Source organism: Amphiura filiformis, chromosome 8 (genome assembly GCF_039555335.1).
Source record: "Amphiura filiformis chromosome 8, Afil_fr2py, whole genome shotgun sequence".
Classification (NCBI taxonomy): Eukaryota; Metazoa; Echinodermata; class Ophiuroidea; order Amphilepidida; family Amphiuridae; genus Amphiura; species Amphiura filiformis.
The window spans coordinates 41,777,767-41,792,072 of record NC_092635.1 but is presented as its reverse complement, the minus strand read 5'-3'; the positions used below and the strand labels follow the sequence as shown (position 1 = coordinate 41,792,072).

The window sequence follows — 14,306 nt, the reverse complement described above, 5'->3', positions numbered from 1 at the left end:
ATACCAGAGAAACACTGTACAATGTCTACTTTTTGCAATCTGAAGTTTATAAGAAAACACAAGTTGTGCAGTTCAAGTTGAGGAAATGATATTGCTACCATCATATTACTGATTAAATAAAACTTCAACACGTGACAATGTGACATGATCAAGGGGATCCGAATGAGTCATATGTCGCTAAAAACAGTGTTCAAATTCTTTTGTTTAATATTGTTTTCAGCCATTGATAAATTGTTTATAACTCGGTAACCAGATTTTTTATGGGGTTTGCATTTGTAAACTGCCAGAAAATGATGTAAAAAACTTCTAATTGAAAATTGCCGAAATGTGACTCATTCCCTGTGATCATGTCACATATTATCATAGAAACTGTCAAATAGATGGGTACTAATCATCAAGATCACCCTGTAGTAATTTACTTGTCCATGGGAACTTCAAGTCGGGAAACAAGCAATCTATGGAGGCTCCAATATGAACTGCCACGTCAGCACCAAAGCACCAGTAGTGTCCAGCACATTGCCAACTGTGCTACCTTGACAGCTCTGAAGAAAGTAGAACTTGAAAACCTTTGTAAAACCCAACCGCTGTCTCTTGCATAAAACTAACTTGTCATATTGGGCTATTCCAGTTGAAGTCCATACACCCCCTATGGAAAACATGAACTTAATCTCCCACACAGGCAGTGTGAACTTCAGACGGCATTCCCTAATTGGGTGACTCCATTTACATCCCGTTGGGAGATAAAGCTCACGTCTTCCATAGGGGGTGTATGTATCTCAACTGGAATAGCCCATTTTTATGAATCCAGTGAGCGCCCTCACTTAGGCTAAGTCCATGTTGGTATTTATAGTTCGTATCTTTATGCTTCTGTTTGCTCTTCTGTTGGTGCTGCTGCATCCGTTGCTTCTTGTTCTTCATCAGCAGCAGGTTGTTCTCCTTCTGCTGGGGTTGTTTCTTCCCCACCCTCCTTAGCAGTGTCTCCTGCTTCCCCACTGTCTTCTGCTCCCTCCTGTAAACAAATATAAAGGATGTACGTTTTGAGGCAGGGTCTGACTTAGATTTCGGTTTTCTACTGGCCTTCCAGGGCAGTTATATTGTAAAGCTACTGGTCCAGCAATACATTTACCAGCCCAGCTTTCTCAATATTTTCTATTGAAAATTCAAGCAACTGGCAACCAATTCCATCTTTCATTTCAGGTGATATCCCAGTGATCTAGCATTTTAACATGACATGCCTGGTCACATTGTTCTTCACTTGTCTTCTTTTTAGGCAACAGGATTGGTGGCAGCATAATTAACAAGAAAATGCTCCATTTTGTATATTATTTGTGTCTGGTCACTCCGTGTAATCAACAAAAATTTACTGTTCTCTTGGTGCAGCCATGAAATATCTAGCGTGGTATGTTCGCAAATTCCGTCTTTATTCTGTCTTTACTAATCGAGACTTCCGTATCATCTCAAAATCTACTGGACCGCTGGGCCAGCATTGTTGAATATTTACTGGCCTGATGCAAAATTTACTGGTTTGGGGCTACCGGGCCATCACATAAATCCGACCCTGTAATTTGAGGGGGCATGGTCTCTTGTAACATCATAGAATTAATTTTTATCACCTTTTTCTCCTATACCTACTTACCTAAGCAGTCAACATACTGATGTTTAAGTCCCTGCATACTTTGTTGCAAAGGTATGAACTCTCTTATGCTTTTTATTTTTTGCTCTTCCTTTTTTGCTTTTATATTTTTTATTCGTTATGAGCGACTTTAGTCCGATTGTGATTGGACCAGACTGTGTCACAGATTGCGTTCAATTCAACCCCACCACTAAACCAACAGTTTGAAAAGGCCACACAATGAAATTCTTTCAAATTGTCATCATTGGGCAGGAAAAACATCTGGTGTGTCATTGGCCCCTGAACATGTTTATAGCAAAACTTCCTATGTAACCTCTTGGCAGTTTTGTTTTAAACATATTCAGGGGCCACAAGCACATAGGAGGTTTTTCTTGCCCAACGACATTGTGCGTTTCAACTCACTTTAGTGTCTGTTTCTTCCTCCTCTTCTTCCTCAGCTAAGGTATCCAGATTTGGTGCTCCAGTGAGATTACTACTTCTATCTTTAGCCACAGCTGTCTGTTTCTCTGGTTCAGGTTCTGGTTCTGCTGCCGCTGCAGCTGCGGCTGCTTCTGCTGCTGCCGCCGCTGCTGCTGCATCCTCCTCTGCCTTCTGAAATAGGATATATTTTTTAAATAAATTATAAATTGATACCTATTCTAGAAATATCAAAACAGGGACAAAATGTGATATCTAATTGTACTGTACACTTGAAGTGAACCATTTTGCCACTCACAATACATGGCCTGGCCTGGGGGTACTCAAGTTTGGTTTGGGTAGTCGGTGTTGCTAAGAATTTGACATTTAGGCCAAAAGAAAAGAAAGTATGTCTCAGACACATTAGGTAAAAAGGCTAAGTGCTATGCATTTTTTATTTTTTTAAAGAAAATGAGCTTTGCGATATGCGATATTGTTTTTTTTTACAGTCAAGACACAATATACCTTTTGATATTCAAAATACAGAAACATAGTAATATACATACACAATGAATAGTTTTGTTTGTCTCTTTTACAACCATGGCAAAATGGCCAACGTATAGCGCTAAACGCTAAATTGGATTTCACATATCAATGTGCGCGGTGTCTGAGAAATACATTCTTTTTTTCTTGGCCTTAGACCCATCAACATAACAAACTGCCTTAGTTATTACAACTTTTCCCCCAAATTTTGGTGAAATTTCCAGAATTTTGACTACAGTGAGGCTAAATTGAAAATTGGGATGTTTAAAAAAATCAGAACAGTTTTTCAAAAAGGAACCATACATATACCAAAATTTACACCCCCTGTGTGGAAGATTAAGGTCATGTCTTCCAAAGGGGATGTATGGATTTAAAAAAATAGCCCATCGTAGTTCATTGTGCACCTTTTAAAAGAAACGAACGAAAGGCGACAAAAAAACCCTGTTCTACTGGTGGAAGGACCTTTCATGTATATAGTTAATCCAGTACCTTTTGGCGACAGAATAATTGTATGGTACAAATGCACGCGAAGTGTACACAAACATTTTTTGCAATTTTTCCCACATTTTTTCAGTTAAAATAAATGTACTTTTTCCCAAAACATTGCCAAAGCAGCTGTTTTTACATGCATACAACTATTTCCATCAAACTTAGTCCACATTTGACCAAAGAACAGGTAATTTTACATGCATACAGCAAATTTAAATTTAAAAAATAATCACTAAAACAGAAAATCTGGGATCATTAGGGTCCATGAAACAGGGTGGAGTTTTTTTGTCGCCTCTTATAGATACATCATACATTATTTGTGTGTGTGTTTACTTACCTTCTTTGCTTCAGCTTCTTGTTGTGCCAATCTTTCAACTTCTTGCTTCATGATTTCTTGTTGTTCCTTCTCTCGCACTGCTTCTTCTTTTTCTTGTTCCAGTTGTTTTGCTAGATCTTTTTCCTGTCAGTAACAGAACCAAAACATTACTTGAAAGTTGATCAAATTTGCTCTAAATACTTTTCATTTAAGTTAGGGTGTCCACTGTGCAGCGCACGGCGTGCCGTTGTTTTCCATTCACACACAAGCACACGGCTTGTTGAACGCAAAAAAGCAAACGTTTTAAAATTGCTCTCATTTGTTTAATATTTAAGATAGAGCTATACAACTTCGTAATACAACTAAAAAGGGATGAAATCAAATAGAAATCCAAAAAATATTGAAATCCGATGAGTATTTTTGCATCTACGATTTTCCAAAGTTGAGGTTTTTTCCGACTCCGAGCAGCCATGTTGGTGGTTTTTTTGGTGATGGCTCCAATATTTTTCGTCAAAATGGTGATTTATATCTCAAAATAGAAACTACACGCGGCCTATAAATGATTCTTTTTATTAATTGCATATTAAGTACAGACTTCAATGCCATATATACTGAAATCCCTAGATTTTTTGATAAAGGGAAAGTATTTTAATATTTTTTTAAAAATGTATCACTTACGCAAATATGGTTCCCGTGGCCCAATATACTGTATGTGATATCAAAATAAAGCTTGTTCTGTCGGCTACAAGATCCATTGAAAAAAATCTCTGTAAATCGCCCACGTGTATTTTCTTTCCCATACATTGTCATACCATACCCGCCCGTTGGTTTCAATGAGAAACAAGGTGAAAATCAGCTGCCGTGTTGCCAGCTAGCTCACGCAATATCGTCCCCGCTGTTAGTGCACATGACTAGCGTACGTGTAAAACCAATAGTATGGTCGTTGAAGAGGAAAAACAGTGGCTACCCGGAAAAAATTGGTAAAAAGCTGATTTTTGCACCAGACAAGCAGAATATATCATAGAACATCATATCCAAAATCCGAAGAAATCCTCTTTGGGGAATTCGTTTTATCCAAGATGGCCGCCAAAATGGCCACCACAACATATAATTAGCTGTATCTTAGCTTCTAAAGCAGATATGATGATGATATTAGTGTCTTTGAATAGGTTTAAGAGGTCAGAGAATTCAAATTTGTACAAATCTAACACACTGATGTCTTCAATCACACTGAAATCCAAGATGGCCGCCAAAATGGCCGCCACAACATATAATTAGCTGTATCTTAGCTTCTAAAGCAGATATGATGATGCTTTTAGTGTCTTTGAATAGGTTTAAGAGGTCAGAGAATTCAAATTTGTACAAATCTAACACACTGATGTCTTCAATCACACTGAAATTCAAGATGGCCGCCAAAATCTCACCACCACATATGATTAGATATATATCTCCGCTTCTGAAGCAGATATGATGATGATTTTAGTGTCCTTGAATATATTTCAGAGGTTAAAGAATTCAAATGTGTACGTATCTAAAACACTGAAGTCTTCATTCACACTGGAATCCAAGATGGCTGCCAAAATGGCTGCCACCACCACATGTTATGTTTAGGTATATTTTGGCTTATGAAGCAGATATGATAATGATTTTAGTGTCTTTGAATAGGTTTTAGGTGACGAGAAGTCAATTTTGTTTATTTATCTGTTTAAGTATATGTCTTTACTGACACTGCAATCCAACATGGTCCTCAAACCCGGGCTTATAACACTGAAGTGCAAGTCGCAATAGAATCCCAAATAGCTGCCACCACATGTGAATATATATCTCAGCTTCTGAAGCAAAAGTAGCTGTCTTCGTTCTCATCTACAGGTATATTCTCCTCAGCGTTTTTGCAATGTTCTCCTGTTCACAAGCTGTGACACATTGAAGTTCATTTTTGTGACAGGATCATCCGTTATTTACACAAGAATTCCTGGAGGAATGTTTACAATTGTATCGTACAAGCTATGCTTAAAGCAAGCTATGTGGTGCTGCATCTAAATTCGTAAGGACCGGTGCTAGTACGATGTCCGAGTGTTTCCAGCCCCATTGCTTTAAATTGGATTCAAGTCATTGTTTGTTAACTTTCTCCAAAGTATGACCTGTGAAAGAACCCGCAGACTGAAAACACGCTGCTCTTTCAGTAGGTGAAAGCTTTTGTCGATAGCTGTGGATCAAAGTGATGCTTTATTTGATGATACCCTCGCCATGGATTAAGCGAACCGTAGACCGTTTAAAGAATCTTCTTCTCTGCCACCATATAAGACAACAAATACTCTGATGCCATTTGTACCAATCTGTTCTAATGTCGCCTCAGGATCGCTCATCTAGGATGATATCTGCTGCAATTCTTTTATCTTCTGCAACAATCTTGTCTTTCCATGTCCAAATGTTGCAGAAGTTGAGTCGCAACCACTCCATGCATGGATAAACAGGAGATGGGATGTCACTACTTCACCAGCTTTGTTAACCAGGTCTTGAACTTTCCAAACCACCAACCCTTTCTTCTCTAAATGGAAGTAGATATCAGCCATAGTCTGGTCTCAGTGGTACATCAAAAGGAAAATTATATCTGTGTCATCTGCTACTACAGGTACTTCTCTTCCTTGTCTTGCAAATTGAAGGGTACATTCCATTATCAAAGTGTCAAACAATCCATCTCAGGTCCTGTTTATCCATGCATGGAGTGGTTGTGACTCCACTTCTGCAACATTTGGACATGGAAAGACAAGATTGTTGCAGAAGATAAGAAGAATTGCAGCAGATATCATCCTAGATGAGCGATCCTGAGGCGACATTAGAACAGATTGCTACAAATGGCATCAGAGTATTTGTTGTCTTATGTGGTGGCAGAGAAGAAGATTCTTTAAACGGTTCATGCGTTCGCTTAATTCATGGCGAGGGTATCATCAAATAAAGCATCACTTGATCCACAAAAGCTTCCACCTAGTTAAAAAGAGCAGCGTATTTTCACAGTCTGAGTGTTCTTTTGCAGGTCATACTTTGGAGAAAGCTCACAAACAATAACTTGGATCCAAATCAATGGGGTTGGAAACTCTCTGACACCGCCGTACTAGCACCGGTCCTTACGGATGTAGATACAGCACCACAAGGCTTGCTTAAATTTGTACAATACAAATGTAAACTATCCTCCAGGAGTCCTTGTGGAAATAACGGATGTTCCTGTTGCAAAAAGAGATTTAAATGTGTCACAGCTTGTGGAGATTGCAGAGGAGAAAATTGCCAAAATGCCGAGGCGAATATACTTGCAGATGAAGTCGAAGATAGCTACTTTTGCTTCAGAAACTGAGATATAGAAAATCATGTGGTGGCAGCTGTTTTGGATTCTATTGTTACTGAGCACTTACTTCTGTGTTTTAAGTAATTGCAACATTGAAATCTGCAACCCCTAAAACCTACATTCTCTTAAAAGCCTATTCAAAGATTAAAATCATCATTATATTGGTTTCAGAAGCTGAAATATACAGTTAAGCATGTTTGATTTTAGCCATATTGAGGATCATCTTGGATTACAGTGTGAGTGAAGACTTGACTTAGTACTTTAGATAAATACAAAATTGACTTCTGCACACCTAAAACCTATTCAAAGACACTAAAATCATTATCATATCTGCTTCATAAGCCAAAATATACCTAAACATTACACGTGGTGGTGGCGGCCATTTTGGTGGCCATCTTGGATTCCAGTGTGAATGAAGACTTCAGTGTTTTAGATTTGTACAATTTGAATTCTCTGACCTCTTAAACCTATTCAAAGACACTAAAATCATCATCATATCTGCTTTAGAAGCTAAGATACAGCTAATTATATGTTGTGGCGGCCATTTTGGCGGCCATCTTGGATAAAACAAATTCCCCAAGAAGGATTCCTTCGGATTTTGAATTCTTTGACCTCTGAAATATATTCAAGGACACTAAAATGATCATCATATCTGCTTCAGAAGCGGAGATATATCTAATCATATGTGGTGGTGGTGGCCATTTTGGCGGCCATCTTGGATTTCAGTGTAATTGAAGACACTAGTGTGTTAGATTTGTACAATTTGAATTCTCTGACCTCTTAAACCTATTCAAAGACACTAAAATCATCATCATATCTGCTTTAGAAGCTAAGATACAGCTAATTATATGTAGGGCGGCCATTTTGGCGCCATCTTGGATTTCAGTGTGATTGAAGACATCAGTGTGTTATATTTGTACAAATTTGAATTCTCTGACCTCTTAAACCTATTCAAAGACACTAAAATCATCATCATATCTGCTTTAGAAGCTAAGATACAGCTAATTATATGTTGTGGCGGCCATTTTGGCGGCCATCTTGGATAAAACAAATTCCCCAAGAAGGATTCCTTCGGATTTTGGATATGATGTTGTATGATGCATTCTGCTTGTCTGGTGCAAAAATCAGCTTTTTACCAATTTTTTCCGGGTCAAAATGTCCAACGACCATACTACAAGGCATGTGCCTGTTCTGTATGACGGCGCGCTGTCGAGTCTGCATGTGTTGCCGTATTCAACTAACACGTGGTTCGCTCGAAGCCGGTTGGGGCCGGTTCTGTGTTGGTGATTGTAATAAAAAAAATGGCTGTTCATCTTCTGGTACATTTGAGAGATGTTTTATCCCGAGTTTTATAAACAATAAAAACCAGGCAGTTATGTGGTACAGGTTTTTGTTTAAAAAGATCATATAGGCTTGCAGTGGTGAATAGAATGTTATTTCTATTTCTAACGCAATGATTTGTTTTTAATGCAACCACGCAAACCATTAATATGTTGTCCCTCATTAATTGTCTACTACGATTGCTGGACAATGCTGGTCAATATGGTATCACCCAACAGGTGATTGCAGTCGCGCACGAGGTGTAGCTGGGCTATTCCATTGACTGGAATAGGGGTGACTTCTCAGTTTGATGTGTACGATATTGGAGGGCACTTTTCAAAGCCCTAAATTTAGATTAGTTTTCATTTTTTTAAATAATACTTATTTATTTAGTATGTTTATTTTATATAAAACATTTTTGTTGTTTCTTTTTTCAAATAAAAAAAAAAAAAAAAAAAAAAAAATTTTTATTTAAAAAAACACATCAACATTGGGTGGTGAGAGGGGGAGGGGGACCGAGAAAGAGGGATAGGAAGGGGTTTGGGGCATGAGATGTGAAAGGAAGACATGCAAATAAATCTCTTTTAAAAAGTTTTAAGACTTTTAACTTTAATTGTTCACAAATGTTTTTTAAATATTTTCGTATTTTAATATTACTGGTAATTTCATGAAACAGGAGAGTTTAAGGGGGATATGGGACTTTATCTTTGAGGTTTTTGTTTGTTTGTTTTGTTTTTTGTTTTGAATATGCTCAATCAAGTCAATTATTAAAGAATTGTTTGTTGATGTTCTTTCATATTAATCTTAGCTCTAATTTTTGGTTCACATTTTGCAAGGGTTAAATTGCTCCTCGGTCTATACTTTGAAATACCCATAAACAAAATGGAATATTCCACTCAGTTTGCAATTGAATGAGACTTGTATTAAATGATTTTTATTTTATTTTTCAACCATCCTATTTTTACATCAAATAGGAAACAAATGTACATTACATATAATCAAAACAATTCATAAAGCCTACATTTAAATACATGTGAACCTAAATTGAAGTTACAAAAATCCCTCAACATGGATTGATTCACTATACTTGTTCCATGAATTGAGCAGGCCTACTCTATTATCTTCAACAAAAATATTTATACATTATAAAAATGACAAAGACTAGAATTGTGTTCTTTCAAGTACAGGTATATTTTATTAGCAACATTACAATAGAAAATGTGAGCATTCATGTATACATGTGTTCCTCAAGAGACAAAGGGTCAAAATTGAAGAACAATTAAAATTACCCCTTTAATTAAATGGAACATCCGATTTTAAGTATGTTATTTTAATTTTAAAAAGTTCATTTGAACAACATATCATACTTAATTCACTTCTCAACAATATTATACAGTTGCTGTCAAGTGTAAACAGATCACATTGCAAACATTACCAAACAAATTTATTATAGCAAATCTTGAGCTTCATTTGTACCATCGCTGTAAGATATGCTAATTTATGCAAATTAAGCCTTAAAACTAACAAAACATCAAATTATTGAACATAAAACTTGATCCACATCATGTGTACTACCAACATGCCAAGTTACATAAGAATTGCATTTCAAATAACTTCACAACAGTACTTTAGAAAATGTATTTCAATGTAGCACAATTTTTGTTATTCCCCCATAGAGATTGTACAGGCTTGATTCACAGGTGGAGCCATGAAAGCAATGCATTATGGGTAATATCAAATATGAGGCAAAACGATGTTTTTCAAAGTGCGATAACTCAAGAATGGCTATAGCTATTTGAATAAAACTTGGAATATAGTTAGACAAGGATGAATACTTCCAAGAACAAACATTGCAGTGTCAAAGAAACAGTAATTTTGTTTACATATTGTCTACAAAAGCGCCCTCTTTTGCACTTTTTACCAAAACGACGAAAATTGCGCTTTTTTGATGCCTTAAAACGGCTGTATCTGGGGACCGGACGGTCCGATTTTGATAAATTTTTTTTTAATGAGTGTCTTTCAACATACTCTTTAGGATAAAATTTTAAAAAATACACAATTAACAATTTAAAATTTTGACCTGGACACCCTATTTAAGTATTATGATGTACACAGCTCTGTCTAATGTTGAAAACAGGGTCGGGCCTATTTTTAGGATCACTTAGGCAAGGGTCGCGCTAGGCTGCGTTTTTGCGTCCCGGACCCACCAAAACCCGAATCTCACGCATGAATATTGCAAAAGCAGTGAGTTATTGCGTCCCGTCGTACGCAACAAAAATTCCCACATGTTGTTTTCTATATCCAGGTTTCATAAAACTAGGCTCAAAAGTTTCCTCAACTTGCATTATGCACATCATTTTCGAAGCAACTGAACCCCCGAAGTACCAAATTATGGCCTAATTTACTTCAATAATTAATATTATGCACAGTAATACTGCTGTGAGTGAAAATTTTGACAGCAAAACAGCCGTGACTTCGCGAAAATACGGCGAGATCTCTGGCTATGGCTGCCATTGTTTACTGGCAAATACACACAATAGAGGGCAGTATTAAAAGTATTATTGGGCAGCCAGTGGTGGGCGCAAATATTAGGTAATTATACTAATTTGATTGAAATAAAAAAATTAAATTAAAAAAAAAAAAGGAAAGAAAAAAAAAAAAAAAAAAAAAAAAAGAAAGGAAAGAAAGAAGAAAAGAAAGGAAAAAAAAGAAAAGAAAAGAAAAAAGAAAAGAAAAGAAAGAAAAAAAAAAAAAAAAAAAAAAAAAAGAAGAAAAAAAAAGAAAGAAAAAAAGAAAAAGAAAGTAAAGAAAGAAAAAAGAATGAAAGAAAAAAAAAAACAATAATATTTAATAAACCCCTGCCCCCCACCCAACATATCACACAAATAGATTGAATTGGCTAGACAATAGTTGGGACCCCGATATTTCTTTAGGGACCCCCATTTTTGCATTTTTTCTGTTAGCTCGGGGTCCCAAGGGACCCCGAGCTTTTGACCTAGCGCTACCCTTGCACTTAGGTATATATAAATGCCATTCAAACAAATATTTTTAGGCCTAAGTGGCAGGGGTAGCATTAAGGCCCGAAAGTCGGGGGTTGATTTCCCGTGTTTTTCGCTCCTGAGCCTTGCAGAAAATCCAAATACATGGGGTGAAAATTAAATCTCGATGGTGACAAATATTTTGGAGTGTAGTCAGGGGTAGGAGTAAGGTCCAAAAGTAGAGGGTCAGAGTTCACCCCCGAGCTTGCACATATTCCCAATAAAGAGGGTGAAAAATTAATATTTTTTTAATTTAGGGGGTCATTCACACCTGATCGGGGGTTAACGCTACCCCTGCTAAGTGGTAACAAAACATATGTTCATGCCATGAGCATTTCACTAGGATTATGAGAAAAAATATGAGCCGTTAGCTTTGGAAATTTATTTATTTTATTTATTTTTCACCAAACTTAAGGGTTGGGGTATGAACGTTTGGACAGTATTTATTGTGGGACATTAGAGCACATCAGACATATCGAATTGCATTCTGAATACGAAGAATGTCATTCTGATATCAAATAATTTTGATTTTTTGAAATTCGCAATTTGATACACATTTTATGGCAAATCATTAAAAATTGATATTTTTGACATTTAACAGTACTCGAAGTAAACTTTATAAATCTGATGATTTATACTTAAAGTGTATGTAGGTGGGATGAAAAGCCGACGATCAATTGAAAATTTTGACCTTTTCAGATTGAAGATATGGATTTTTTTCCCAAAACACCAAAAAAAATAGGTCTTTTTGGGAAAAAAATCCATATCTTCAATATGAAAGGTTAAAATTTTCAATTGACTGTCGGCTTTTCCTCCCTGCTACATACACTTTAAGAACATGTCATTAGATTTATATAATTTACTTCGAGTACTGTTATATCAAAAATTTGAAAAATATCAAATTTTTATAATTTGTCATAAAAATTGTATTATATTGTGATTTTCAAAAAATTATTTGATATCAGAAAGACATGCTTCGTATTCAGAATGCAATTCGACTAGTCTGAGGTGCTCTCATGTCCCACAAAAAATACTGTCGAAACGCAATAAACGCTCATTTTAGATCCCTTAACCAGGTAATTAAATGTCCAAACTTTGGACTCCAAATGTAACGTTAAATAGGCCACCTCCACTTAACGCTTTTTACCAGATCATCAGTACCAAAATATGCATTTTGATGGGGGTGAGGGAGAGGGGGGGTACACTGTTAAGCGGGTCATCCACCTTTACTTAACCCAATACTTACCTGCTGGTCAAACTGTTCATTTTCCTTGTATTTATAAAGCCACTGTGCTATGTATTCAATTGGATCCAGGGGTCTCTTTTCTGCTACTTCTGCTAAAGCTTTAGTCAGGCAAGTCCCCAGATGTTTCTTCAAATATTCAGTATCCATGGCTCTTGATGTTAGAGTTCCTGCAACTGTATGAACACATAAGAGAAGTGTTACAATATGGACTGGACCTCCATGGCAGGACCACAAATAGATCCTGGGATACCCGGTGAATCCATACAGTGGGGCACATTTTCCACACCAGTTAAATAATTATTTTAGACAGGCAATAAATGAACCAACTTGCAGCAAAACCCCGGGAGCAAAACATGTGGGTTTATCAAATGCCTTGCTGATTGCTGGAACTTGCTGTGACTGTGAGTAGCTGCTAAAATACTGCATATTAAAAGCTGATTGTATACTCCCTGCATGGTGAGCTAATGGTATTTGACCAATAAGGTAGCTCGCTTTTCCCGGAGCTCTATCTCATTGGCTATAAAAACCGATCACTATAATTAATATAGCTCAGTAATGTAATAAATTCAGCTATGAGTATGAGTTGCCTTTCAAAATATCCAGGCCAAATCCTAATTGTTGAATGGATGAGTGCCTCGATCACTGTCTGTATAGAATTGAAAACTCATTGTCATTTTAACAATTAAGAGCACATTCCTCAAGCACATAGTTGCATTGAGATGAATTGAGTGACCGCCACTTGAAATCATTTCTGGTATTTATTCCTAGCTATAATGAAAAAGTGGTGTACCAGAACGTAATTCTTTTTTTGAGAAAAGTGGGGGGATGAGGCTGTGGATCACGAAATGCCCTTTTAATTCATCACCAAAGTTCATTGAGAAAGGTAAAATAACAAAATAACAGATCCAGTTGATAGGAAATGATTGGTTGATGCATTCACATGTCAAGCGATATCGTTTGAAAGTTGAGATTTCTTTCAATGTTTTTGGCATTTTGCCTCAGCGATTTGTATTCATACACTCTAGACTTAGCTTCACTTCTGTGGTCATGAAAGAATTCAAAAGATAACCTCTGCCCCAATAATCCCGAGCTATTGTCTGAAACTGCTCCTCGGAAGATGTATCATAAGAACTCAGTCTTCAAATGATAGTCATGTAACGACCAATTTAAGATAAATTACTGACTATCATTGAAGACTGAGTTCCGCAGTCTATAGCCAAAATAATAAATTCTCGATCATGAGAGGATGTACCTTCATCTCATCTCATCTCATCTGTATAGTCAGCAAGACATCATTTCTCGACGCATCACGCTAACTGTGTATAAACCTCTGAATGATGCTTGCATTAAATTTTAATTTTTACTTTTGGTTTGGTAGTGGTCTTTAACTGCTGACTTGAAACTCTCAAGGCTATTCAGGCTTCTCAGTCCTTCTGCGTCAGCGTATTTTTCATAGAATAACACGATCGCGCGACCTGCATGACCGAACCTTGACCTTGCCTAGCAACGACAGTGTGATTGGTCAATTCTCAAAAGCTGTGTTTGCGCCGTAAGCGCCGGTCTTTGCGTAGTAAGCTCAGCGCAAATAACTGTGCGTTCCCAAGTTGGCTCTCATGATCAAGAATTTATTATTTTGGCTATAGTCAGTCATCTGTCATTGACATTCATTGATTGTGCAAAAAAAAATGCGTTCCCAAGTTGGCTCTCATGAATCCCATGATCGAGAATTTATTATTTTGGCTAGTATAGTATAGTCATGTCAGTCATCTGCCATTGACATTCATTGATTGTGACCTTATTTTGTATTTTAAAGTTCTTCGTAAAGTTAAATTGTTGAACTGTTTATAATTACTTATATGGCGAGCATGGTGAGTATGTAGAATTGAATGACTTACCAAATTTTTAAGCTTTCATACACGTAAAATTTTCTGGTGCTTCTGGTTGCCAAGATTGTTGTTTATCCCATCAGAGCATGCGCGCATGAA

The 14,306-nt window shown here is 36.8% G+C and overlaps 1 protein-coding gene across 1 annotated transcript; it reads right to left on the bottom strand.

The window, feature by feature from the left end:
- Positions 1-494: 494 nt before the first annotated feature.
- LOC140159055 (uncharacterized) lies at positions 495-14,296 on the bottom strand. Its single transcript, XM_072182383.1, has 5 exons — positions 14,217-14,296; positions 12,322-12,494; positions 3,399-3,521; positions 2,036-2,224; positions 495-1,009 (listed from the first exon to the last, which is right to left on the bottom strand). Exons 2-5 carry the CDS (start codon positions 12,466-12,468, stop codon positions 860-862), a joined length of 609 nt encoding a protein of 202 aa, XP_072038484.1. The 5' UTR covers positions 12,469-12,494; positions 14,217-14,296; the 3' UTR covers positions 495-859.
- Between the last annotated feature and the right edge of the window lie 10 nt (positions 14,297-14,306).